Source organism: Camelina sativa, chromosome 19, assembly GCF_030686135.1.
Source record: "Camelina sativa cultivar CO46 ecotype springtype chromosome 19, ASM3068613v1".
In the NCBI taxonomy this organism is placed as follows: Eukaryota; Viridiplantae; Streptophyta; class Magnoliopsida; order Brassicales; family Brassicaceae; genus Camelina; species Camelina sativa.
Genome location: NC_141898.1, coordinates 3,780,914 through 3,806,494, shown reverse-complemented (window position 1 = coordinate 3,806,494; position 25,581 = coordinate 3,780,914). Strand labels below are relative to the sequence as shown.

The window sequence follows — 25,581 nt, the reverse complement described above, 5'->3', positions numbered from 1 at the left end:
TCAAACTCCAGCTTCACAGGACTCATTGAAGATTCAACGGCGTAGGGAGCTAGAAGTAAAACAACGAAATACTTGAACATCCTCCAAATGGCTGACTGGACCGTCTGAGCAACAGCCTCCGCCAAGACTTCAGAAGCAGTGTACTCTTTAGGAAGATTAGAGAGAGAGAAGATTCGGAGCTTTGAAGCTAGATACTTCAAGAGAGAATCAAGTGAAGGATGTAGCCTTGAAATGGCAGAAAACAGCCTCACCAGAAATCCTTTAATAGGATTACCTTTCGGTGGTGGTAGTTCTTGACTAGAGAAGTTTCTAATCAAAACATAAGGAGGAGGCTTGGCTGCTGAAAGAAGACGAGCAGTGGAGACACAAGAGACGGATCTCGGGGCAGGAAAAAGAGTAGATCGAGCATAAGGAGGAGGCTAATCTTTTGTTGACAAAAAATAAAAATAAATAAATAAATAAATTTGTCTACCGGTAAATTAATTTGTCTAGCCGTACAATATTAAATTTGTCTACCAGTTAGTTAACTTAAATTTAGTTTACAATTTAAACTTTTCTGATAGTAAATTAATTTGTCTACCAATAACCTGAATTTGATTTATAATATTAAATTAAATTTAACTTGTCCACAAAATTGTAGAATAAAAAGTTGTCAAATAATACTGATTTTTATTTTGAAAAAACAGCTTGTCTACCAATTACAAAAAAAATAATTACGAGAAAAAGTAATTGAAAAAGGATGAAAATGCATAATTAAAGAGTTGAGAGAGAGAGCAGTGAATCAACAAGGCGGGAAAAAACCAAAATCTTGACAAAATTATAAATAAATAAAATGAGATCAATCGGTCAATCTTAGAAAATTGTAATATTTGTGTTTTTTTGTTTTGTAGGAGCAAGTCATAGCCACTCTAGACCATTGGTGAACCAATCAGCCAATATCAAAATCAGACATATCATTTGCTATTTATCTAAAATAAAACAAGATAGCAAATCTTAGAAAATTTGTTATCTCTCCTTTTTAATAGGTTCAGGCCGCCGTAGCAGCAGTAAACCAAAACCAGGTTTACCATTCCCTATTAATCTTTTTACTAGGTACTAACCCGCACATAGTGCGAGATAAATCGATTCAAATAAAAATTATGAGTTATATTATTATTTGAGATTTAAGATTTGTTTGTATAAACAAAATCTGTAAGTAAAGTTTATTTTTTTTATTTATTCAAGTTTACATTTATTTTGTGTAAAAATATGTTTCACCCGTGAAATATTTAAACGTGAAAAACAATTTCAACGTAGTGGAGAAAGTTTTGATGTATTTTGTATTTCTAAAATCAATTTTTTAATCTTTTATGGTCACATGGTTATCTACATCACTATGCCATTAAATAGATAAATAAATATTTTTTAGACTAATTGATTTAATTTAAACTAATCTTAAGTCTAAAAACGCAATGAGACAACTGTATAAATTAAAAAGTGGTAAATAATCAAAAAGTGTAGTTCTGGTGAAAACTTATAGGGAAAAATGATTGTTTAGTGTTTTCAAAAAATTCAATAACATGGATACAATGTTAAGATTGTTGAGTCACATATATTTAAATAGTCATTGGAATTTTTAAATAGGAAAAAAAGGTTTTGTTTTTCAAAAAATTAAATTGGTGAATAGTTATAAGATTGTTTGTGAAATGTTATTTATTTTTAATATTATATTGTGATAATTAATTTTAAATATACTTGAATAGTTATAGGATTTTTTTAAACTGGAGAATAAGTTTTGCATTTCAAAAAGTTAAATAGATGAATAAGTTTAAACTGTTTGTGGTATGTAATCTACTTTTATAATTATTGTGATAATTTATTCAATTAATTTTCTAAATATAATTGAATAGTCATCAGACTTTATCAAAATAGGAGAATAACTTTAGCATTTCAAAAAAATTAAATAAATAGTTTCTATTTTTCTTGAAATGTAATTTACTTTTAATAATTAAATAGGTTATGAAAGTGATAATTAAATTCATTTTTGGATTTTAATAGTTGATTAAGTCTTTCATTTTTAAAAACTAAAAGAAAAAAACATTGTCTCATAGTATATTTTAATGACATATTTATGTAAATAATAATGACTTAATGAAAAGTGAGAGCATTTATTAGAAAGGTACAAGAACTCTGTAAGTACGACATATCAACCTTTTTGGTAAGAATACTTCTCTATTAATATACAGGGAATATATAAAATAAAGTAGATTGAAAGTTCAGTTAAGTTTGCACAGTTTTTGTTAGTCGTTCTGTCTCATATCTTTATATAATAAAATAATGATTAGATCAAATAATAAATAAATCAATGCCAATGGACAAAACGAAAACTAGTTATTGAAGAATCGGATTTTTGAAGAATCGAGTATTGCATCATTTATTTTTTGTGTTGTTGTTTTCTTTATAAGACATAAATATCTTAAATAATCTAGGCGTCTGACTCGTTTTTGTCAGTAAATTGTCGTTGTGATGATCCTTTTGATCATGAATCAATGGAACTTTTCCCCTTCTTTATTAGTAATTTGGTTCTACAATTAAAACCTCATACGTTTTGCTCTCTGATCAAGTATTATTAGACGACTATTGTACTAGTGGAAGATTACTTTTTCCTTATGGAATTGACTATTCGTGTGCTGACTCTCATATAGTTGTTTTTGTCTCTTCTTTGTTTCTTATCGATTTCAAGCTTAATATCATCCTTTTCAAGTACTTAATTCTGTTTTCTATTAAGTTAATTGTACAAGATCACTTTAAACCTTCATGTGTGTAATTTGGCTAAATCCTTGTGATATTAACATGCAGCTGATGAGACCCTAGCTACTGGCGATGAGACTCTTGCTATTTGTTCTCCCACAATGTCTGTTTCCCCCACAAGCCGCCTCTCAGGTATTGCTACTAGCGGCCTTTGAAAACTCTAATTTCGTTTAGAATCTGAATAATTCTCTAGTTTTGTCCCAAGTTCTCGATAAGTAAATTGCTCGCGTGATTACTTTATAGACTTAAGAATTCATTATCTCCTAGTTTATGCTTTCTCTGATCAATTTTGGATTATGAGTTTTGTCTTTATATTAAATGGACTACTATGGAGTTTTCGCCACTGAGTTGTTCATATTTTGTTGATTGATCATTTTACTAATGTAAGGTTTTACTATTGTAATCACCTAGTTTTGGATTAGAGGATGATGAGTTTGTCATTATTCAATTGAGTATGTGCATGCTGACTCAACTCTTTGTCTATTTCTGATTGATTTCTACTAATGCTTATTCTAATGGATGTTTATATCAGATTTGAGTATTGCATCATTTATTTTTTGTGTTGTTGTTTTCTTTATAAGACTTGAACATAGATAGATACCTTACATTCTCTGGGCATCTGTCTGACTCGTTTTTTCTCAGTAAATTGTTGCTGTGATGATCCTTCTGATCATGAATCAATAGAACTCTTCCTTTTCTTTATTAGTAATTTGGTTCTACAATTAAAACCTCATATGTTTTGCTCTCTGATCAAAAACTATTAGACGACTATTGTACTAGTGGAAGATTACTTTGTCCTTATGGAATTGACTATTCGTGTGCTGATTTAACACCTCTCACATAGTTGTTTTTGTCTCTTCTTTGTTTCTTATTGATTTCAAGCTTAATATCATCCTTTTCAAGTACTTAATTTTGTTTTCTATTAAGTTAAATGTACATGAATTAAGATCACTTTAAATAACATGCAGATGGTGATGAGACTCTTGCTACTGGTGATGAGACTCTTGGTGACGTAGCAGGCGTAAACCAGAACGAGGTGAGATCAAATAATAAATCATCAATGACAAAAAAATTTAGCGGGATTTTAATTGTGAATTACGGGTTTTATCAGTTTTTTTTAACAGCATAGTTATTCTTTTGCAGGTTTCCGTAAGTGACGTCCCTGATGATATCCTTATTGACATACTCAGGAGAGCAGCTCCAAGGAAGAACACACACTCTTTAGTCTGTCGGCGATGGTGTGATGTGCCTCGTCTACACCAGACTATACTGACTTTGTTAGAGTTTCCGCTGACCCTCTTCCCGCTGAGATATCGTGGATTCAAGAGGCTAGTCTCAGTTTTTTGTGGATCACCTGCTTACAGATGAGTACACGGATGTGCTTACTGATGCTCATCTTGCCAGCTTGGCCATGGATTTCCCTCTGCTCCAGAGCCTTGCGGTGTTGGGATGTGATGAGATCACTCCAGCCGGTCTAACCTACCTCGTTAGTCGGTGTACGTCGCTTGTTTACCTACACGTACAGTTACCAATTCACCACAATCAAGCTTTCTTTTCTGCCAAAAAAAAATTAACACTAACGTTGTTTTTGTGTGTTTGTTTATGTAGAGCTGCTCACGCTTTGATGACGCAGCCATCATTGCAGTTGTTAGGGCTTGCAATCGACTAGCGGAGCTCAGGATTGCGTTCTGTGAGTTTACTTAGGCGGGCATTGCCACTCTACACCAGCTCACGATGGTGAGTGGAGTAGTTTGTCTTCTTTCGGAGGTACAGCCTTTCGAGATCCCATCTAGTCCTTCATGAGGTTCCTATCCATTTTCGAATAACAAAGAACCATCTATTTCCATTTCCCATCTACTTCGACATGTCTATTCTCACTTCCCCATCTACTTCGATACCGTTATGTCTTTTTATGATTTTATAGCGTTATATTCTTTGTAAATTCTGCAAAACATTTTACAACATTATTGCATATAATAGAAATCGACATATAATAAAATGTTTAGAATTCTCGTTTTAGTTAAATTATATCTTGTTCATCCCCATGTCTTCACTTCATTGTGCAAGCTTGGCCTCCACGTCACCACTTCCTTCCCCGACAGTGCGTGAACCAACGTAGTGGCTGAGTGAATTCTGACATCCTAAAACTCTATACTGACAAATGCTATGAGTGAATTCAGACATCCATAAAATCCAAGCATAATTTATGTATATATGACAACAAGAATTAATAAATATGTTCTTTTCAAGATCAAAACAAAGTAATATTTTATCCCTTACATCATGACTCAATGTTCATCAAATGGTAGTAGCAAGAACATGCGCTAAACCATATGGCTCATTGGTTGTAGACAGTAGTACAATGTCAACCCACATCAGCATTCCCCAAATCTCTCTCTTTTGGCGTTTTTCAATCGCATTTTCCGCACACATCATTCTCTTTATGGTTCTTAGCCACCACATACTCTTCCCACAAAACTGCCATTTTCCCACCATAATTCACCAAGTTAACATGAGCAAAACGAGTTAAACTATGTAATTTTTCCAAACCTTTCAAAAAATTTCATAATCTTTCTTTCGAATCATAACAGTCGACCGTTTTACCATCAGAACGGTAGAACACGTTTTCTATCACACAATAAGATGATGATCGACGACCCCATCCACTATTCATCGCTAAGTCTGCGGTTCTCCATCTGCCTTTATGAAGCCTGTAAGTCACATCCTTCGCTTCAGACCTCACATAGACAGTTCCTTCATATTCTACGATTTTGTATTCAGAACCTCCAAATATCTCCGCGCTAGGGATCTGCAAAAACTCCCAAGTTTGAGCCTTTGTATCGAAAACCTCCATCCAGTTCCTTAAATCAAGATTTTTGCAACCTCCATGTTACATATATTTTTCCATCAAGGACGCAAGCAGATTGGACCTCACGGGCCACACGCATAGGTGGCGCCTCACGCCATGTGTGAGAACGACAATCCATGACCATGACGCTAGACGAAGCATTCTTATTCACTAATCCTCCAATGGTGTAGATGTTAGGACCAACCACTACAGCATCAGAGCACATTGTAGATGGAAAATTAGGAGATGAAATCGGGACCAAAAACTTTTTGGAGTTAGATGGTTCACGCTCTGATAACGTAGTGGCTGAGAGCCGGTAAGTAGCCGTAAACACATAAAGACAATTCTCCGTGAGCTTTAGAAGGGTTCAGGTCTGATAAAGTTCAGTTGAAGCAACGAAAAACCGGAATCTCTTGGAAACTAAAAAAAAGAGTTGGATAATACAAATTTGAGACGGGGGTTAAGCAGTTATATACCAAATCATTAGGAAGCATCAAAATTGTCATTTGTACTCGTCGTGGCTCTTCTCCGTTCATGACGGCTGTGGAAGGTATTACTAACATTAACTTAATTTCTTTTTCAAAAAAAAAACATTAACTTAATTTTGCTTTTTACATATAATATTCCCTAATGTGATAAGACTGCATATATAATGGTGATACCCAATATAGGTGTTTTAAGCATTTTTTGTAATTTGTTTTATTATAAATTTAATTAATTTTAACCCCTCCATTTATCACCTATGGAGTCGGTCTAAGTGATAAAGATGGTCTAATGAAGCGTGTCTCGCACGTAATGTGCTATTGTTTTGGTGTGTTTAGACCTCACAACTTTTTTTAATTTTATTGGAATACAATCAAAAGAGCTTTTCAACTAAAAAGGTAGAGATTTATATGTGGCGACAGCGAACGTGGCTAATCCTGGCCGTGGCGACCGTAGGAGAGGCGGTAGAGCAAGAGATGACGACAAGTCGGTCTTCAAGACGACCACAGGGGTTGAGACCGTCGCGAATTTCGAAGACATGGGAATTAACGAGAACGTTCTTCGTGGTCTCTACGAGTACGGTTACGAGAAGCCATCGGCCATTCAGCAGAGGGCTGTCATGCCGATTCTCAAAGGGCGAGATGTTATTGCTCAAGCCCATCCGGTACGGGAAAGACCTCTATGATTGCCCTCTCTGTCTGCCAAGTCGTTGACACTTCGTCTAGAGAGTATGTTATGTTTCCTTTTCCTTTTGCTGGCATAACCCTAATTTCAATTTTTAACTTTTCTGCCAAGTTATCTATATATTCTCATCTATTTGTTACTTTTGGTTGCAGGGTTCAGGCCTTGGTATTATCCCCAACAAGAGAGCTAGCTTCACAAACAGCGAAGACGATACAAGCTATAGGATTACACGCCAATATCCATGCACATGCATGCATCGGTGGGAAGAGCGTTGGAGAAGACATCAGGAGGCTGGAGCATGGTGTTCAGGTTGTGTCTGGGACACCTGGTCGTGTCTGTGATATGATAAAGAGGAGAAGTCTACGCACCAGAGCTATTACAATTCTGATTCTTGACGAATCAGATGAGATGCTGAGCAGAGGATTCAAGGACCAGATCTATGATGTTTACAGATATCTTCCACCGGACCTCCAGGTTTGCTTGGTTTCTGCAACTCTTCCTCGGGAGATTTTGGAGATGACGAGCAAGTTCATGACGGATCCAGTGAAGGTACTTGTGAAGCGTGATGAGTTGACTCTTGATGGAATCAAACAATATTTTATTGCTGTCGAGAAGGAGGAGTGGAAATTTGAAACACTCTGTGATCTTTACGACACACTTACCATTACTCAAGCTGTTATCTTCTGCAACACAAAACGAAAGGTGGACTGGCTTAGTGAGAGTATGAGGAGTCACAACTTTACTGTCTCATCAATGCATGGGGACATGCCTCAGAAGGAGAGAGACGAGATCATGAATCAGTTTCGGGGAGGTCACAGTCGCATATTGATCACAACAGATGTATGGGCACGTGGGATCGACGTGCAACAAATTTCTCTTGTCATTAATTATGATCTCCCCAACAACCGTGAGCTCTACATTCATCGTATCGGACGGTCTGGTCGTTTCGGGCTTAAGGGTGTTGGAGTCAACTTTGTTAAAAACGACGATATCAAGATTCTCCGGGATATTGAGCAGTACTACAGTACCCAAATTGACGAGATGCCAAATAATATAGCTGACCTTATGTAGTAGAATTTTTTTTTTTTTTTGGTGCTCTGCTTGAGATATTATCTTATAAGCGTTATTTATGATCCTTATCTAATTAGTAATTTGTCTCACTTTCAAGCGTTATTTATGATCCTTTAGAGTTTGTGTTGATAGAATATAGGAATATTCTCTAAACAACTTAGCTATTGTACATATATTGTTATGTGTATCCCATCTATATTCCTATATTCTATCATGTGTTACACATAATTCACTTTCTGGTATATGGTTTAATGACTTAAAAAGGATCATCTCGACCAGACATAGCGATTAGAAAAAGGATCATTCATGAAAGAAGAAAAAAAAATGAAAACAAAAGTGATCATATTCCTTAATAATTCACATAATAATAATGCATGACTTATTCATCAAATGGTAGTAGCAAGAACATGCGCTAAACTATATGGCTTACTGGTTGTAGACACAACGCCTGACCATTCTACCACTCCCCAAATCTCTTGTTTATGGCGTTTTTCAATCGCAATTTCCGCACACCAGAATCTTGTCTCTTTACGGTTGTCAACAAACACATGCTCTTCCCACAGAAGAGCCATTTTCCCACGATAATCCACCATTTTAGCGAGAGAGAATCTTGTTAAACTAGGCAATCCTACAAAACCCTTCAAAGTTTTCCGTACTCTATCATTGAAGTCATACCAATTGATCTTGCTATCATTATAACGGTAGAAGACGTTCTCTATCACACAATAACATGAATACCGACGATCACCCCAACTATCCTTTAGAATTATGTCTGCCGCTCTCCATCTACCTTTGTGCACCTTGTACATCACATGCTTGTAGACACATTTCACAAAGAAAGTTCCTTCATACACTGCGGTTAAGTACTTAGAGCCTTCAAATATCTCCTTGCTAGGGATCTGAAAAAACTCCCACGTTTGGGTCTTGGTATCAAGAACCTCCATCCAATTCGTCAAATCAAGATCTTCGGAACCTCCTGGTACATAAATTTTCCCATCAAGGACGCAAGCAGAGTGGAGGAACTCACGGTACGTCCGCATAGGTATAGGTGGTGCCTCACGCCATGTGTCAGAGTGGAACTCACGGGCCACACGCATAGGTGGTGCCTCACGCCATGTGTGAGAACGACAATCCATGACCATGACGCTAGACGAAGCGTTATCATTCACTAATCCTCCAATAGCGTAGATGTTAGGACCAACCATTACAGCATCCGACCACAATGCAGATGGAGAATTAGGAGATGAAATCGGGACCAGCGTCTTTGTGGAGTTGATTGGTTCCCGAGAGAGAGTGAACCAACGTAGTGTCTGAGTGCCGCTATGTAGCCGTAAGCAAACATAAAGACAACACTCGGTGCGGCCTAGGAGGGTTCGGGTCTGATAAAGTTCCGTTGAAGCAAGGAGAGAGCGGAATCTCTTGGAGACTAAAGAGAGAATTGGGTAATACAATCTTGAGACGCGGGCTAAGCAGTTATATACCAAATCATTAGGAAGCATCAGAATTGTCATCCGTCGTCGTCGTCGTGGCTCTTCTCCATTCATGGCGGCTGTGGAAGGTGTTCTCAATAGAGAGATACAATATTAGTATGTACTTTGCTCTGTTTCTTTTATTTTTCCTTTTTTTTTTTTTGTTGTATTTCCTTTTTGAATAACCAATAAAAACACCGAACTCATTCATGTGAGGAGTTGCAAATTATTCTTTGGATTAATCACAGCTTTTTAACATTAATCCAAAAATATATAAAAAGAAAAGGAAAATAAAGAAACAGAGCAAAGTACCTGCCGGGTAAGACCTTGGCTATTTCAGCCTACTTGTTTCCATAGATTCGATGAGCATTCATGAGAGCTACTTCTTCCTCTGAGGTCCAAGCATCCTTGTTAATATCAGGATTCAAATGGTTGTGCCACCTGCATGCAAATCAAAACACATTAAAGCTTCCAAAATAACTAATAAGAAAAAGAAAAAAAAAGATTGGCTCATATGAATTAATCACCTTTCTCGACATTGGTAACCAAAGAACTGCCAACATATATATTGGAGGCGAGGCCTTGTTTAATATATAGCCTCTGCATGAACTACCAAACCTAAATCAAGATTTGCTACAATTCCAATGGCACTCAAAACGCTTCCTAAGGTAGAACGGGTGGACTTAACACCAGAGTTCCGCATATTGAGAAAGTATTCAATAGCCACAGTCTCACATCCTCTTTTGCCATGCCCTGGAATCATTACATTCCACGCGACCACATCTGGGCTTGGCATCTCCCCAAACAATAGACGTGCATAAACTGATGTACGTATTGATGACAGTCACAAAAGCTAAATGGTCAGGCCGATGGCCTTCACCCCGCGACGGCTTCCTCTGGCAAACCAGCCTTCACATGGCCAGAAAACAAACATGTCCAGCAAACTGTATTAGGATCCACTATCCCATCAAAAACTAGTCGAGCATCACCAAGTGCTCCTCCTTGTGGTCCCATTAGATGTTAACATCTACTCTTTCGCATTTGCTCAAACCACTAACCATAATGTTGTGAGTCTTAACATTAGGATAAACAGAAGAGTCCACCAACAGTTTGTCTTCATAGCCATGATGTGATCTCTTTCCTTGAGAGACCCATCAATTAAGATGTTATAACACGTAACGTCAGGTGCTAATCCTCTCTCAGACATTTCATCGAACAGTTGCAGTGCATCATCAACTTTTCCAGCTTTCGCAAGATCGCTAATCACAGTGCTGTAACTAAACACATCAGGCTTCAACCCTTCTTTCCACATCCAATCAAGAAACCCTCTAGCTTTCTCGAACTGTTTCCTCTTGCATGACATCTTAATCAAAACATTATACGTCTGCAGAGTTGCCGCCAAACCCGTTGTTTCGAAGTAGGCGAACAAGGACTCCACTTTATCCCATTGTTTCGCCTCTACGAACACATTGAGCAGAGTATTATAAGATCTGACCCCAGGCTCGCACCCAAAAATCTCCCCCATTCGTTGGAATACATCAAGAGCTCGGTCCGGCATGGAGTTCTTCCCGTAGGTTTTGATGACCGATAAAGCGACATCTTCGTCGCACTTGCATCCTTGTGACCTAATGAGCTCGACGATTCGACTTATATGGTTTTATATGACCTAATGACCTAATGAGAGACGTCAGACGTCGGAGTATATAGTGGTAGACGACGGCGGAGTGTGCATAGCCTGGATGACGAGTCGCCGAATCGAATAGAGCAAAAGCTGCGATTTCAAGAGCTTGAGGATTTGTTTGGGTGACACGACCATGAGAGAGTAAACAAATGTTATTTCGAGATGTTTAATGTAGAAACCAATAATAGCTAGCTGGTTTAAGGCGGTTTATTCCGGTTAAAATAGATAGACAACGTCAACAAGTGATTCGTTTAATGATCCAACCACATGATTGGATACAATTAAAAAGTATAATTTTCTCTAAATATACTTATATTACCACCATATCAAACTCAATATTTATACTATCTTTAGCAAATAAAATTAACATAATCCTTGCTAATTTGCATATATAATTAATTTGTAGAGATATACAAATTGGATAACTTATTTTTCTATAAACATCATCTAAATAATTTAAGTTAAAATAAACTATAATTGAATTCTATAAATAAATATTTTCACACGAAGAGTAATGTTAAAACGAGACAAACTACCAAGTCTTTAATTAGTAATATGTTATCACCGGTCCTATTTACATACTTGAGAATCAAAAGACTGATAGGAAATTTTATTATTAAGACAGTATATCATCATCATTAATTCCGACTCTCGTATATACGTGTGATCAAATAATCAATCATTTGATATAATCGTTCACAAACCTTTTAATCATATCCTCTAACACTCATCTTATCCGATTTATATACATATATATATATATAATATATATATATATACTTTCATAGATTCCATGAATTTCATACTCTACTTTGTAATTTTTTTGAATTCAATATTTGTATGGATTTCTTCTAAAAAAAATATGTTGTAAATACGTTATAATCACTATGATAGACCGTAATTGAACATAAGTTGTACTAAAACCATGATGAGACTCTTGCTACTACTGGTTTCCAATGACCATTTTCCCCAATGACCATTTTCCCCACAATCCTCTCAGGTCTTGAAATCGAAAGTATAAACTCAGGAGAGCAGCTCCCAGTAAGAACACACACTTTTTAGTCTGTCGGGGATGGGGTGCCGTGCGTCGTCTACACCAGACTACACTGACGTTGTTAGAGTGACCGTTGATTTCCACTTCATGTCTCTTTTATGATTTGTTCTTTTATAATTTTATAGCGTTATATTCTTTGTAAATTCTGCAAAATATTTTACAACATTATTGCATATAATAGAAATCCATATATAATAAAATGTTTAGAATTCTCGTTTTAGTTAAATTAAATCTTGTTCATACCCATGTCTTTACTTCGTTGTGCAAGCTTGGCCTCCACGTCATCACTTCCTTTGCTCGGTCTCCCAATCTTCTTCTTTATATACCAAACGTATTAATCATGTTAACGTTACATTAATTCATTCAAACCCTTATACATCCATCCTTATTCATCACGACAAAGATATTAGTTTTCCATCTAATGACTTTCCTAAAACTCTATACTGACAAATGCTACGAGTGAATTCTGACATCCATAAAGTCCAAACATAATATATATGACAACAAGAATTAATAAATATGTTCTTTTTAAGATGAAAACAAAAGTGATATTTATCCCTTACATCGAGTGAATGATTCCATGTTCACAAAATCATGACTCAGATCCATCAAATGGTAGTAGCAAGAACATGCGCTAAACCATATGGCTCATTGGTTGTAGACAGTAGTACAATGTCAACCCACTCCAGCATTCCCCAAATCTCTCTCTTTTGGCGTTTTTCAATCGCAAACTCCGCACACCAAATCATTGTCTCTTTATGGTTTTTAGCCACCACATACTCTTCCCACAAAACTGCCATTTTCCCACCATAATTCACCAAGTTAACATAAGCAAAACGAGTTAAACTATGTAAATTTTCCAAACCTATCAAAATTTTCCATAATCTTTCTTTGGAATCATACCAGTCGACCGTTTTACCATCAGAACGGTAGAACACGTTTTCTATCACACGATAAGATGATGATCGACAATCCCATCCACTATTCATCGCTAAGTCTGCCGTTCTCCATCTGTCTTTATTAAGCTTGTAAGTCACATCCTTCGCCTCAGACCTCACATAGACAGTTCCTTCATATTCTATGCTTTTGTATTCAGAACCTCCAAATATCTCCTCGCTAGGGATCTGCAAAAACTCCCAAGTTTGGGCCTTCGTATCAAAAACCTCCATCCAGTTCGTTATAAATCAAGATTTTCGCATTACATATATTTTTCCATCAAGGACGCAAGCAGATTGGAACTCACGGGCCACACGCATAGGTGGTGCCTCACGCCATGTGTGAGAACGACAGTCCATGACCGTGACGCTAGACGAAGCGTTATCATTCACTAATCCTCCAATAGTGTAAATGTTAGGACCAACCATTACAGCATCCGACCACAATGCAGATGGAAAATTAGGAGATGAAATCGGGACCAAAAACTTTTTGGAGTTAGATGGTCCCCCGTCCCGGACAGAGCGTGAACCAACGTAGTGGCTGAGAGCCGGTACGTAGCCGTAAAACACACATAAAGGTGTGAGCTCAATAGAGAGATACAATACAATATATGTACTTTGCTCTGTTTCTTTTATTTTTCTTTTTTTTTTTTGTTGTTGTATTTCCTTTTTGAATAATCAATAAAAACCGAAGTACCGAACTCAAGTGAGGAGTTGCAAATTATTCTTTGACTAATCACAGCTTTTTAACATTAATCCAAAAATATATAAAAAAAAAAATTATAAAATACCAAAGCGTGTAATAAGGAGGATATCTCTGTTTAGCCTAGCCTAGGGGTTGAGAGAGTCTCAATCAATCAACATATCTTTCTCAGCTGATTTGGTTTCATCATCAGCCTTCTCTTCCTCGGCAGATATAAACTCAAGCTGTCTTGATTTGAAAACTGCTGTCCTTTTCGATCTTATCCGGTATGGAGGAGATAGATTGTAAGCATTTGATCCATTGTTTTGAATCTCTTCACTGTCAGGGCTCTCTGAACTATCTTTACCATGGTTCACCTTTTGATCAACCTCTTTAGCTTCATCTGTTTTCGCGGCAGTGTTGTCATCCGGAACAACAACCCTGGGTCGTCTTTTCCTGAAAATAGAAGGTGTGTTTGGGTATGTTCTGGCAGCTTCTCTCAGGAAAGATTCAGGACTTCTTGGAGTTGAACCGTTACTGTACTTATTTCTACACGGCGGTGGAGTGAAGAAGCTAACTGGTGATGCGATTGGACTGCAACCACAATCATGCCCATCCATACGCTGCGTATCCACTTCTGATGCCACGTAATACTCTGTTTGAGGCTTGTAGTAAAGATGATAACCATTCATTGCAACTCCACCATTCTCTGGCAATGGCTCTGGGTTAAGAAACTTAGGAGAACAAGCATACTCATTAACACCAGTCATTCTTGAAGCAGCTCCTATTTCTTCAAGCGGAACAGAAGAGTTTAATTGGCCATTTCCACTTTCATCAGCGTTCTTCACATCTGTAGTTCGTGATGGGGTTTGAGTTACTGAATCAGAACACCTTTTCTGAGCAGATGATGAACGTTTAGTTACACTATCAGGAACACCGTTCTTTGGTGTTGGTGGTGGTGGTAACCTACCAGTGACTAAGTAAAAATCTGACTTCTTTTTCAGTGAACTATTCCAATGGTTCTTTATTGCATTATCAGTCCTGCATCATCAAATTTCTAGTAAGCTCTTTATTATAACCAGAAGCTAGGCTTTCTAAAAAGTCTTTTACTCCATTGAAGAATATATACCTGCCGGGTAAGACCTTGGCTATTTCAGCCCACTTGTTTCCATAGATTCGATGAGCATTTATGAGAGCTACTTCTTCCTCTGAGGTCCAAGCATCCTTGTTAATATCAGGATTCAAATGGTTGTGCCACCTGCATACAAATCAAAACACATTTAAGCTTCCAAAATAACTAATAAGAAAAAAAAAATGATTGGCTTATATGAATTAATCACCTTTCTCGACATTGCTTCCCAATTCGACCTGGTAAAGACTGTGCGATAACAGACCATTTCGCAGGCCCGTATCTCTTAACGAGTTCAACGATTTTCTCATCCTCCTGCAAAACAAGAAAACGTTAAGCATTCGTACTTCACTTAAAAAGATAGCCAAACACATTAGTTAATTCAGAAACAGAATGAACCTCTTGTGTCCAAGGTCCCTTAACAAGATCCGGATTTAGAACTTTCTGCCACCGGTGCAGGCATTGAACTTCAGTTCTATCATTGAAAAACTCCGCTGCAAAAATAAATACACCAAACCAAACAATAAGAACAATACTAAATGCTTCACAGAACCAGCTGCTTTGAAAAAAGCTGGAAATAAACGTAAATGCCTCAGCTGATCAAGTAAATCTACAAGTGTAATTCATAAAACTAGATAGGAAATAGTATGAACAGTAAACAGTTAGACATATCTACAACTTCAGACAAGACTCCAACTACAAATCTCTGTAATGTTGTAACGAGAACTAGAATCAAACAGACATAAGACTTTTACCTATCTTCTTCCAGCTCTTCCCTTTAAAAGTGCCAACTGCCTGTCTCAATGTCTCATCCTGCATTATGAAGTAAGACAAACTCTCATCTTGATTTTCGAACTAGTGATCCAGAATTTAGATATGTCAAAGCAATCACTAGTAAAATACTAACCTCTTCAGGAGTCCACCCGCCTTTCGCTCGCCTTATAGGGCCGCTCGTCCTCCTGAATAGCAAAAATTATCAACATCAATCTCCTATAGAAAGTAGGGATTACAAACACCAGTTTGACAAAGGAGTTTAATGTATTTCAAATTGGCAAACGAGTGCTGCAGAGGAGTTACTTCAAAACTGCCATTTCGACTCAGATATACAGAAAAAGAAGAGGAAGAAGAAGAACTAACCCGAGGTACCTATGAGCTGGTGATGCTGTGGCAGGACTTGCAACAGTAGGAGGAGACTTGTGGGAACTACCAGCACTGCCTTCAGATACAGAAGAACACGAAGCAGGTGCTGATTGCTTATTTTCTACACACTTATCCTCAATTTTCACTTCACCTGTTTCTTCCTGAAGATCCATCTGTAAAAAAAAATCAAGAATTTGATAAGAATTATCAGAGAAAACCCTAGAAAAAAAAAACACAAACCCATCATCGTAATTCGTAAAACACAAAGCAGACAGAACCCAGATCTCACAGATCAGTAATTCAGCAAACCACCAACCATAACACAACAAAAAAAAATTAGGGTTTATTATAACAATTCCAATCACATAAATCAATTAAAGAAAAAGCCCTATATTCAAAGAAAGTGAGATTCGTTTAAGAATCAGAGCGAAACAACGATGAACTCAATTTCACTACAATCTGATCAGAAGAACAAAACCCTTAAATAAATAAAAAATTCAGATTCGTTATACACAAAAACTAACCTCATCTGGAGAAGTAGCCGCTGGATTCAAACTGCAGCTCATCGAGATATACAGATACACGAATTCACCACCAGAAGAAGACGGAGGTGAGAAAGGAACGTTAAAAAAACCAAAACTTTATTCGAAAAATACTTTGCCCGTTGAACCAGAGAGAGAGAGAGAGATAGAGAGAGAGAGAGAAAGAGAAGACTTTATCGAAACAAAGAAAAAAAAAATATATTACATTAAAAAAATAAAAAAAGGGGTTAAATTAGCTCTGACTATTATAACGAATACTTCTTCATCTGACGTCACACCGTTACTTGCCGTTCTTTTTACCTTATGTAACCTATTCTCTCTGTACCGGCTCCGGTTTATTTCAATTAACTAGAAATTATTTTGATCATATCATTACCAACGGACTAGTCAACCAAACCAAACCAAACCGAACCGAAAGGCTAAAGTGTATTAACGCCGTCTTACGTAATATTTTGGAAAGTGGAAACGTCGGAAAAGGCTAAAAAAGTAATAACGGACGTTAACGGTAGAGAGTTAACCTCAGAAACGGAAGTTTGAACTTCAAACGGCACTCGTAGCTTATCCGTTGACCCCATTGAACACGTACGTATGCGATGCAGTTAACTCTGGACCGTCCGATGCAGATTGAGATGACTCGATTATACTTTGGGTTAAAAAAGAACCCAAAGGCCCAAAAGAACAAAGCAAATTTTATGTTGTCCGGACCGACACAGTAATTAAAAAAAAAAAAACACTTTTCTGGTAGGCTTTTTTTGGCAAATTTCATAAAAAAACAACAACTCTTCTACATACATTAATAGCTCATAAAATAGGTGAGATAAAAAAAACTTAGATAAATCCTGTTATCTGTTAGTGATTAATACTAATTGTTATCTAATAAAATAACCAAAACAAGGATAATAAAATTAATAAACTTAAATCCATTTAGATTTAGTTAATTATATATATTTTTTTTTTGCCCGGATATAGTTATATAAGTTAGTAAATCTACATATATTATTCAAAAATCTTAATCACTTACTGATAGATAGATAATACAGAATCAAAGATCCTATAATAAAATCATAACTTATATTGGGGTTCTCCTATATTCACGCAAAAATCAACTGGTTCGGCTCATAATAGATCAATACAATCCAAAATTATAACCATCCGCTTCTTCTTCCTCTTCCTCTTCTTCTTCATAAAATTTCTCACCGTTTTGATACTTTGTGTTCATGTCGTATGATTCTACATAGCCTTCTTCATCCTCTTCAGCTTCATCTTCATTTTCACCAATCTCAGGCTCATCGCTCTTCTCTTCCTTCTCCTCTTCCATGTCTGTCTCTGTTTTCGACCTCTTGGGTGGATTCTCACCTGCCTGAAAAAAGAAAAGAGAAGAAGGGAAGTTGTATAGTGCGCTAAAATACACCTGAGAAAATTGATGAGAGTTACCCAAGACAAAATATAAAACTTACCGATGTATCAAAGAGTTCTTGCAAGACGTCGTCGTTGATTACAGCTGTAAGTCTCTGTAAGAGTCAAGACTCAAAAATCAGGGAAGAGGAAGACACACAAAAATCCAAATTTTTTTATTCAAAGCTAAATAATACATCACCTTTTTAACAAGCGTTCGGCGAACAGCTTCCATGATGGTTGTGGCTGGGGGAGCCGCGTTCTTTTCTTCCTCAGCTTTCTTCTGCTGCTTTTCCTATAAGAAGAGAGAAAACAGAAGCACCGAGTCCATCACGTCATTCTCCATAAGTCAGATACTTGATATGAAACCAGGAACGTAATTGCAAAGTTTAAACCGAGTCACCTTTCTACTTTGTGTCTTAGAAACTATAGTAGCTTCGTAAAACTTTCTTGCATGTTCTGGGCAGTTAGAGTTGCTCGCTTTTAAAGCTTCACTAGCAGCCTTCACAGCTGCTTCCTTGGCCGCTTGCTCCTACAAAATAATATAATTCTGTTTCTTATGAGTGGTTGATCTCATATATGATACAACGAAACCCAAGAGAAGATAGATGATATATCTAGGCTCTGAAATCACCTCAATATAATCTTTGTTCATTGCTTCCCATACGATCTTCTTATAATGCTTTTCATCCTCGTTGTTAATATAGCAATCCACCTGGTCAACACTAAAATATTATGACCGACAGATCAAATATAACAAGTGAAACTGTCTGTTCCATATTCAAGGTTGGACATTTGACGTAGCATTTACTAACAACACAAGAAAGCAAAACAAGTACCGACCTCTTTATCATCGATGTCAGAAAAGTTGCCTGATTCATCCGACGTACCAGCATACTCTTCAGCCCCATCTTTATTTTTTTCACCTTTCTCTGGGACACAGCACAAAACGATTCTCAAATGCTAAAATAGTAGCAGAGAACACTTTAATCTGATACACAACAATTGCACTCACCAGAACACTGTTTTTCGCTTTTGTTCACACTACAATAGTCTGGTCCTCTCTCTGACTGCTTAAAGTTCGACAGAAGAAAGAGCTTTCGTATAAGATCTTACCAAAGCGAAATTGAACAAGCTCCCACACAGGTGCTTTCTCAAATAAAGGAGCACCGAAACTTACATATAGTTGTTCACCGTGATTAAGGCTACCAATTCCTCCCTCGTTTTTTTCTCTAGCCGCTTTGTCCATTCTCTCTTTCTCTGCGCGCTGGAAAGCAGGAGGATCCGACCCACCAACAAGTCCACCAGAAACATTTAAGAGCTGTATAAAAATTTGGAAAAGAAACATGTGATTGTTAACTTTCGGAGCCATTTGTCACGGATTAGCAACTATGTAAACAGAGGACATGAAAGCAGAAAAGCAGGCATTAAACAGGATACCTACATCTTTGTAACAGTCCTCACATAGTCCATAACCAAAAGGTTTACAATCCTGATGCATACAGAGCACATCCTCTTTGTTTGACGTTGGTTTCATGGTAAACAATCTTTTCCGCATCTCCCTTTCTCTTTCCCTTTCTCTTTCTGTGAGCTCATCACCCTAGCCACATATGTACAAACGTTATAAAAATGAACATAATTCTTCAACTGATATGAGGCAGAAACAAATTGAGCCCGTGTTGCATTATTGCATATGACAACAATCAATAGCAGCGGAGTATGCAATATTGTTACTACTATGACGGCAGTACCAGGTACAAATACTTAACCCAACATCAATCATGTGTGATGATATGGCCAGTTAGCAAATAATTCTACAGCTAGACACGCTTAGCCTTAACTCACATTTAAATTTCCAGACTCCGTATTGCCAAACTCAATCAATCGTTTGGTTAGAGTTGCTTCACATATATGGACAATGTTTACCTGAAATATTGAGAAAACAAACCAAATCAGCAATAAATTAGTGAAATAGAAGGCTAACACATCTTTCCGCTCATCTAAAACGTTATTTCTTGATAAGCCAACCATATCTTACAATATCTGACTTAGAGCACTTGATACCATGAGAAAGAGCAGCAGTGTAAGGTGCTGCTCCACATATTCCACTTGGTTTCAGGCCGGTCTGCAAGTCAATAGGTAGCTAATATTAACACAAGACACAATATATAACTAACTTTAAGACAAACAGTACATAGGAAACTATCACCTAACATAACAAAGTCACACCTGCATCCAATCTCTCTTCATACTCGCTATAATGGCTGTAGCTGTTCTTACAACAGCTTTATGCTGTGTTCCTTTCAATAAGCCTGCAAATATATGATGGAACGAGTAGGTTGGGTCAAGTATTCAATATAACTGTTTCATTCTGGGCTGATGTTCTGCATCAACCAAATACAGAAAAGAATGGTAGCCAAAGGATGACACACTTACTGTTCGAGAATCGAGGAATGAAAATTGAAGGATCAACAAGCTTTTCATAATTTTGACCGTCCGCAAAGTACAGCAATTCACAGAGTTGCAAGTACACAGAACCTAACTCATAACTGCACAAGATTTGATGAGACCAAAACAGTAAAATCAGCATTACATTGCTTGGACACGGAAAATCGCTGCAGTAGAGGTAACATGTAATTAGGCTACAAAAGAAAGTTGAACAGTATGTAAATAAAAACAACTTATCGTACACGCTAACTCGAAGGTAACTTGAGAAATCAATAAGAAGAAACGCAATGTTCATTTCCCTACAAATCAAGAAAGTTTTTGGTTAACATATAGCAAAGAAAACATCACTATTCAGCATGGTATTCTAACGAGGAAAATAAATCAGGAGACCACAAGACCATGACTCTAACCTGCAAGTCAAGTACAGACAGGAAGCCTGTACTAGTTCAGTACTACGGCCCTTGGTGAAATTTTGCTCAACTGCCATCTTCAGAAGATAAAGTGAGTTAAAAAGGTGGTGGAAGTCCTTACAAATTACTATTCAGAAAATAAGTAAACCAAACATACTCTAAAGAATCGAGCAGCCATGTCAATCACATCATCTCTCTCATCACCAATTCCCAAGGCATCCCTCAAATTCCTAAACTCATCTCTAGCTGCCAGAAAAAACGAAGGTCTGTCAGATCAAACTGTACTGATCAAAGATTGCATTAACAATGCAATGTTTCACACGGCCTCAAATTTGGCAGGAAATATAAGGATGGGAAATACATAACAGTGAGTACACCTAAGCAATTATAGAACTGAAAAGTTTGAAATACAATAAAAAGGGAAATGCACTGCTAGTTCAAACATAAGCAAAAGTTGTAGACTAGAAGTGTCAGTTGCACTAATTAGGCCAACAATGAAAAAAAGGCATACCTATTCTTAATCTCCTTTCACGCGAGGCTGACACCCCACTCTGAACACTCCTTACAATGTTACCTGACGCTTGGCTCTGCAGGTACAAAAAAATAATGTGTAAGCTTGAACCAAATCATTTCAAAGAATCCAAAGGCAGTATAATTCTCAAGTAACTCTCTGGATATAACTGAAGAGAATTGTTGTAGACGATTAATAGCTACAATAATTCCAAGATTCTCCAACAAAAATTAGTTTATCCCTCTAAGCTATTAATCATCTGCAAACCATATGAGAGACACCAATAACATCCCTAAGTAACATTGAAACATCTATAGTTCTACAGCAGAGGAGCCTGAAAAGAGGGAAATGAAACAAAAGCGGTGCTGCTTATACCTGCCCAGTAGCATTCTTAACGAATGTAACTTCAGCAGAAAAATTGAAATTCTCCAAAATCCTCCCGCATAAGTTACAAGCCCTGCAAAATTAAAACATATGAAATTCATAATTCGAAGCTTGGAAAGTTGGAAACCACAAAATCCAAACAGAAACTGAGCTCCTAAAAAGATACAACACCAGTGAAGAATAATCAAGACACTTACAATGCACCATCGTAGGGGCGAGTTCCGGGAACATTCTTCCCACAATGGTTACACCACACCATAGCTTCCAGTTAAACTGCTCATTAATGAGGAAGATCAGATTTTTTGGCGAATGAACACGATCGTGCGAGGAAGTGGAAACAATTAGGGTTCAATGGTATATAGGTTCACCATAATTACATATATACACATGTAATTATACCGGTTCTAGTCGCGAAGACGGCGACGGCGGAGAAGGCGGAGCTGAGAGACGTGTTGAGCTCAGATATGTGACTGCTCCGATTCGAACTCGTGTCCCTAAGAGTTAGGCAAAAGTAAAGTTTGTAAAGGATAACGGCAATATAATTTGGTTTAGTACTTCGGTTCAGCTCAATTTCAAGAAATTATCAAGTTAAACCGGTCACTTAGATCTGGTCCGTATCGGTTATTGTTAAACCGTAAAGAACACGGAGTGACATCTTTAAATTTAGGCCTATGCATCAAAACCGTACCCGAATACCCAATCTGGAATCCGATCCAAAAACCGGGTTCGAGTTGGATATGAGTTTGCCTATAAAATCCTATTGGATTCTATTTTTTAATACTTGTGGGTTCAGGTTAGGGTCGGATAATACTCGATACCCGTTTGGGTACCCATTAAACGCGAACATATAAATATATTTATAATATTTATCATTACTATAATGCAATTACCCCAAAATTATGATTATAATTTTGAATATTTCATTTAGTTTTATACCTAAATATCAAAAATAATCAAAATATCTAAAATATTTTGTCACATAACTCAAAGTTTAACTAAATTTGTTTAATTTTAATTATATTTTTTTTCGAGTACCCAGTAATTCGGATATTAATCGGATTCTAAAATTTGTAACTCAAACCGACCCGAGCTCAATAGTACCCAAACCAAACCGACCCCATATATCTAAAAATACCCAATGAATTCTATTTTTCTAAACCCGTTTATCCGAATCCAAACGAATTACCCGAATAAATAATACCCGAACCCGATTGAATTGAAGTTTAAACTTTAACGATCACAAAAATCAAAGATAGAAATTGCCATAATAACATAACACTGGGAAATTGGGCACTGACAAACCAAATATTTTCTGAAAATTTAGAAAGTTACATAAAAACAAGGAGAAGTGTATATAAATAAACTTCAAAGCTTCAAGTTGTTGTCGCCTATGGTCCAAGTAATTTAAGAGGTTCCTCTTTCTTCTCAGTGGCATTACGATTTGCTGCAGAAGCTCTAAGAGGAGGCTCAAAGATCTTGCTTGCGACATCAGGAGGCAATGCGTCTTCACCGGGAAGAACAAGAAGCCCTTTCTCTCTCAGAGAAGAAGGTTCATTGTAGCAAATGCTCCACAGTGAATCCACGAGCTGTCTCTCTTCTTTCACCGTTTCGAGATCCTCTTGTGACATCAAGCTGATTCCTTTGATACGTTCTTCTAGTACCTGCCTCAGTTTCTCATCGCTTTTGTCTATGCTGCTACCTCCGCTTCCATCGTTTTTCTCTCTCGCAAGCTCAAGCAGTCCGCGGAGAGCTGCTTCCCTGGTCTCAGAGTCATCACTAGACGCGAGATGCATCATCACTCGGGGAAATCCGAGTCCAGCGGCAACACTGCGGTCTGAATCATCCTCTTGAAGTAGGTATTGCAACAAGTTTAAGGCTTTCCTGGAGAATTTGGAATAAAGTAAGAGATAAGCAACAATTCAAGAATCTTCCAAGGTTTGAAATCTACAGGGACCGTAAAGGAGTAATAAGTATTTGTGTGGATTACCTTTGAAATCTCACACTATCAGACGCCAAGGCTTCTCTTAGACCAGCATAGCCATTGGCAAGCTTGAAAGCAGTGACCCCGGGCTTGTTATGGCGAATCAAAGCTACAAGCCATATTGAAAAGGTATACCTTTAGTATATCATAAACCAAGTAAAATAGAATAACAAAAGCTTTATGATCATCTCAATCTTTACTGTAAACAAATATCACAAGCTGGCTTACCTGATATCGCGCCAAGAGCTTGGGTTCGAGCATGAATATCTGTGTCTGAAGTGAAGTTTGAAAGCAATGACTCCAAACCATTCGCTTCCATAACTAATTCCTGACTTCTAGGATTGTTCTGAACAATTGTAGTAACGACATCAGCAGCTTTTGCCCGAATATTAGCATGAGAGTTTTTAAGGAACCCGAGAAGAGGAACCAAGCCTCCAATAGAATGAAGATCTACACAATAGTAAATTAGCAATTATCAGACTGTGCCAACCACAACAGAAAAAAAAAAAAAAAAAAAAAAAAAGCATGTTCCAAGTAAGAGATGGTTTACCATTAGCCATATCAATCGATTCAACGTGCTCCTGCAACTCATCCAGCAAATCTACCAGAATATTAAGAAAAACTCAATTAGTAACCCTCAAAAGATAAAGACCTAAACAATGTATTATGGCCAAATTAATCTCACCTTGGATATCTTCAGGTGTAACTCCATTATCCACCAAAACTTGTTCAGGTGTTTGCATAACTAGTGTAATCTCCTTCATGCGCTTGACTACATCTACAGTCTGCGACTGCATAGCTTCCATAAACCATTTTCGATCCTCCTCACTGTCTCATCAAACAAATCAATCAACATTAAACACCAATCATAACATATATCTATGACTATGAGTATTGCTGACATGACCAAATAGTGAATCCACTAGAGCTCAAGAGAGTTCAATGCAGATGTAGAGAAGTGAAAACGAGAAAAGAGATAGCCTTTTCACCTACATAGCTACAGAATTCAATAATTGAATCCAACCAACCAAACCCAGATTCGAATACAGTCATTAAGATTCATTGATTTCTCTAACTACCACTACCAGCATCTCAATCCAATCTAAGACAAACAACGAAACAGAACCTAAGAAACTAGAAAACGAAGTCCGTACCTCAACTGACGAGTGGGTCGAGTACCGTCGGCGTGAGAGAGACTCCATTTAAGTAACCCGTCCCAATTGGGTCCGTCTTTCGCCATTGAAAGATGTTTTCACCGTAAACAAAAACTTAGAACAGAAGAAAGAATTACAAACTTTTTATTGTTCGTCTCTTTGTAATTTATAAGGAAAAGAGCAAGAGTCGTCTAATCGCTGGGTTTTGGTTTTACAAAAGACCTGAGATCATTCGCGAAACTACTACCACATTCTACAACAAAATCTTAAACCTCCTCCTCGACCTCTTTGAAGAGAAAAGCAGAAAAGCGAAGCCGATGACGCGTCTTCCACTTTATTGGGCCTTTATTTAAAGACTCAGGCCCAATTAATTCATCATTTTGGGCTTTAATAGACTCGCTATTAAACCGTCCAAACCAAATTTTCTGGATTTTCCTTTTTTTTATATACAAAATTATTATTATATATATATATATATATATATATATATATATATATATATAGATATTTTTCCTTTTTGACATCAAACAAAATTATAAATAAGTAATATAACCTTGTCCTCGTGAAATGTCATCACAAGGAATTGAGATATAATAGCCTTGTTAAAACATTTAAATTGTAAAAAAAACAATATAACATAAAACTCTCTTACGTAATCAATCAATTTGATCAAAAAAAAAATTATATATTGTTTCACTTATTTTGAATATAATTTAACCAAATTCAATTTTGTGTTAACCATAATGCTTATTAATAGTTAGTACGTCAACTTGGCATTTGTGTTATATTT

The 25,581-nt window shown here is 36.9% G+C and overlaps 4 protein-coding genes and 4 pseudogenes across 13 annotated transcripts; 2 read left to right on the top strand and 6 right to left on the bottom strand.

The window, feature by feature from the left end:
• Positions 1-2,740: 2,740 nt before the first annotated feature.
• On the top strand, positions 2,741-4,789 carry LOC147920113 (uncharacterized). Of its 2 annotated transcripts, none has more exons than XM_087500858.1 (4): positions 2,741-2,922; positions 3,759-3,826; positions 3,934-4,286; positions 4,399-4,789. In XM_087500858.1, the coding sequence occupies exons 1-3, from the start codon at positions 2,892-2,894 to the stop codon at positions 4,156-4,158; spliced, it is 324 nt and encodes a 107-aa protein (XP_087356984.1). In that variant the 5' UTR covers positions 2,741-2,891; the 3' UTR covers positions 4,159-4,286; positions 4,399-4,789. The 2 variants fall into 2 exon arrangements, with proteins under 2 accessions (XP_087356984.1, XP_087356983.1); XM_087500857.1 differs by having other exon boundaries at positions 3,934-4,309.
• A 299-nt stretch (positions 4,790-5,088) lies between these two features.
• On the bottom strand, positions 5,089-6,174 carry LOC109130775 (F-box/kelch-repeat protein At4g23580 pseudogene; annotated as a pseudogene).
• Positions 6,175-6,957: 783 nt separating this feature from the next.
• On the top strand, positions 6,958-7,876 carry LOC104764635 (eukaryotic initiation factor 4A-III homolog pseudogene; annotated as a pseudogene).
• A 325-nt stretch (positions 7,877-8,201) lies between these two features.
• LOC104764634 (F-box/kelch-repeat protein At4g23580 pseudogene) lies at positions 8,202-11,169 on the bottom strand (annotated as a pseudogene). Of its 2 annotated transcripts, XR_015590698.1 has the most exons (3): positions 9,873-11,161; positions 9,658-9,786; positions 8,202-9,425 (listed from the first exon to the last, which is right to left on the bottom strand). The product of XR_015590698.1 is annotated as an F-box/kelch-repeat protein At4g23580 pseudogene, transcript variant X2 (transcript). The 2 variants fall into 2 exon arrangements; XR_015590697.1 differs by having other exon boundaries at positions 8,202-9,786; positions 9,873-11,169.
• Positions 11,170-12,568: 1,399 nt separating this feature from the next.
• Positions 12,569-13,706, bottom strand: LOC104767387 (F-box/kelch-repeat protein At4g23580 pseudogene; annotated as a pseudogene).
• Positions 13,707-13,726: 20 nt separating this feature from the next.
• On the bottom strand, positions 13,727-17,274 carry LOC104764633 (transcription factor MYB3R-3). 2 transcript variants are annotated; one of them, XM_010488203.3, is made up of 8 exons: positions 16,491-17,274; positions 15,973-16,139; positions 15,734-15,785; positions 15,582-15,639; positions 15,226-15,320; positions 15,038-15,141; positions 14,827-14,955; positions 13,727-14,738 (listed from the first exon to the last, which is right to left on the bottom strand). In XM_010488203.3, the coding sequence occupies exons 1-8, from the start codon at positions 16,530-16,532 to the stop codon at positions 13,865-13,867; spliced, it is 1,521 nt and encodes a 506-aa protein (XP_010486505.1). In that variant the 5' UTR covers positions 16,533-17,274; the 3' UTR covers positions 13,727-13,864. The 2 variants fall into 2 exon arrangements, with proteins under 2 accessions (XP_010486505.1, XP_010486504.1); XM_010488202.3 differs by having other exon boundaries at positions 15,964-16,139; positions 16,491-16,782.
• Positions 17,275-17,504: 230 nt separating this feature from the next.
• LOC104764632 (transcription factor IIIB 60 kDa subunit-like) lies at positions 17,505-22,209 on the bottom strand. 6 transcript variants are annotated; one of them, XM_010488199.3, is made up of 20 exons: positions 22,056-22,209; positions 21,854-21,929; positions 21,648-21,729; positions 21,273-21,348; positions 20,919-21,007; positions 20,762-20,838; positions 20,594-20,650; positions 20,340-20,452; positions 20,133-20,215; positions 19,942-20,028; positions 19,749-19,829; positions 19,348-19,503; positions 19,084-19,224; positions 18,919-18,976; positions 18,747-18,835; positions 18,538-18,618; positions 18,307-18,435; positions 18,106-18,198; positions 17,966-18,019; positions 17,505-17,868 (listed from the first exon to the last, which is right to left on the bottom strand). In XM_010488199.3, exons 2-20 carry the CDS (start codon positions 21,913-21,915, stop codon positions 17,635-17,637), a joined length of 1,842 nt encoding a protein of 613 aa, XP_010486501.1. In that variant the 5' UTR covers positions 21,916-21,929; positions 22,056-22,209; the 3' UTR covers positions 17,505-17,634. The 6 variants fall into 6 exon arrangements, 5 of the variants coding, with proteins under 5 accessions (XP_010486501.1, XP_010486502.1, XP_087356968.1 ...); XM_010488200.3 differs by having other exon boundaries at positions 18,919-18,973; XM_087500842.1 differs by having other exon boundaries at positions 20,762-20,831; positions 22,056-22,163.
• A 691-nt stretch (positions 22,210-22,900) lies between these two features.
• LOC104764631 (hsp70 nucleotide exchange factor fes1) lies at positions 22,901-25,115 on the bottom strand. Its single transcript, XM_087500840.1, has 6 exons — positions 24,792-25,115; positions 24,323-24,465; positions 24,188-24,238; positions 23,866-24,087; positions 23,644-23,746; positions 22,901-23,537 (listed from the first exon to the last, which is right to left on the bottom strand). The coding sequence occupies exons 1-6, from the start codon at positions 24,875-24,877 to the stop codon at positions 23,045-23,047; spliced, it is 1,098 nt and encodes a 365-aa protein (XP_087356966.1). The 5' UTR covers positions 24,878-25,115; the 3' UTR covers positions 22,901-23,044.
• Positions 25,116-25,581: the final 466 nt, after the last annotated feature.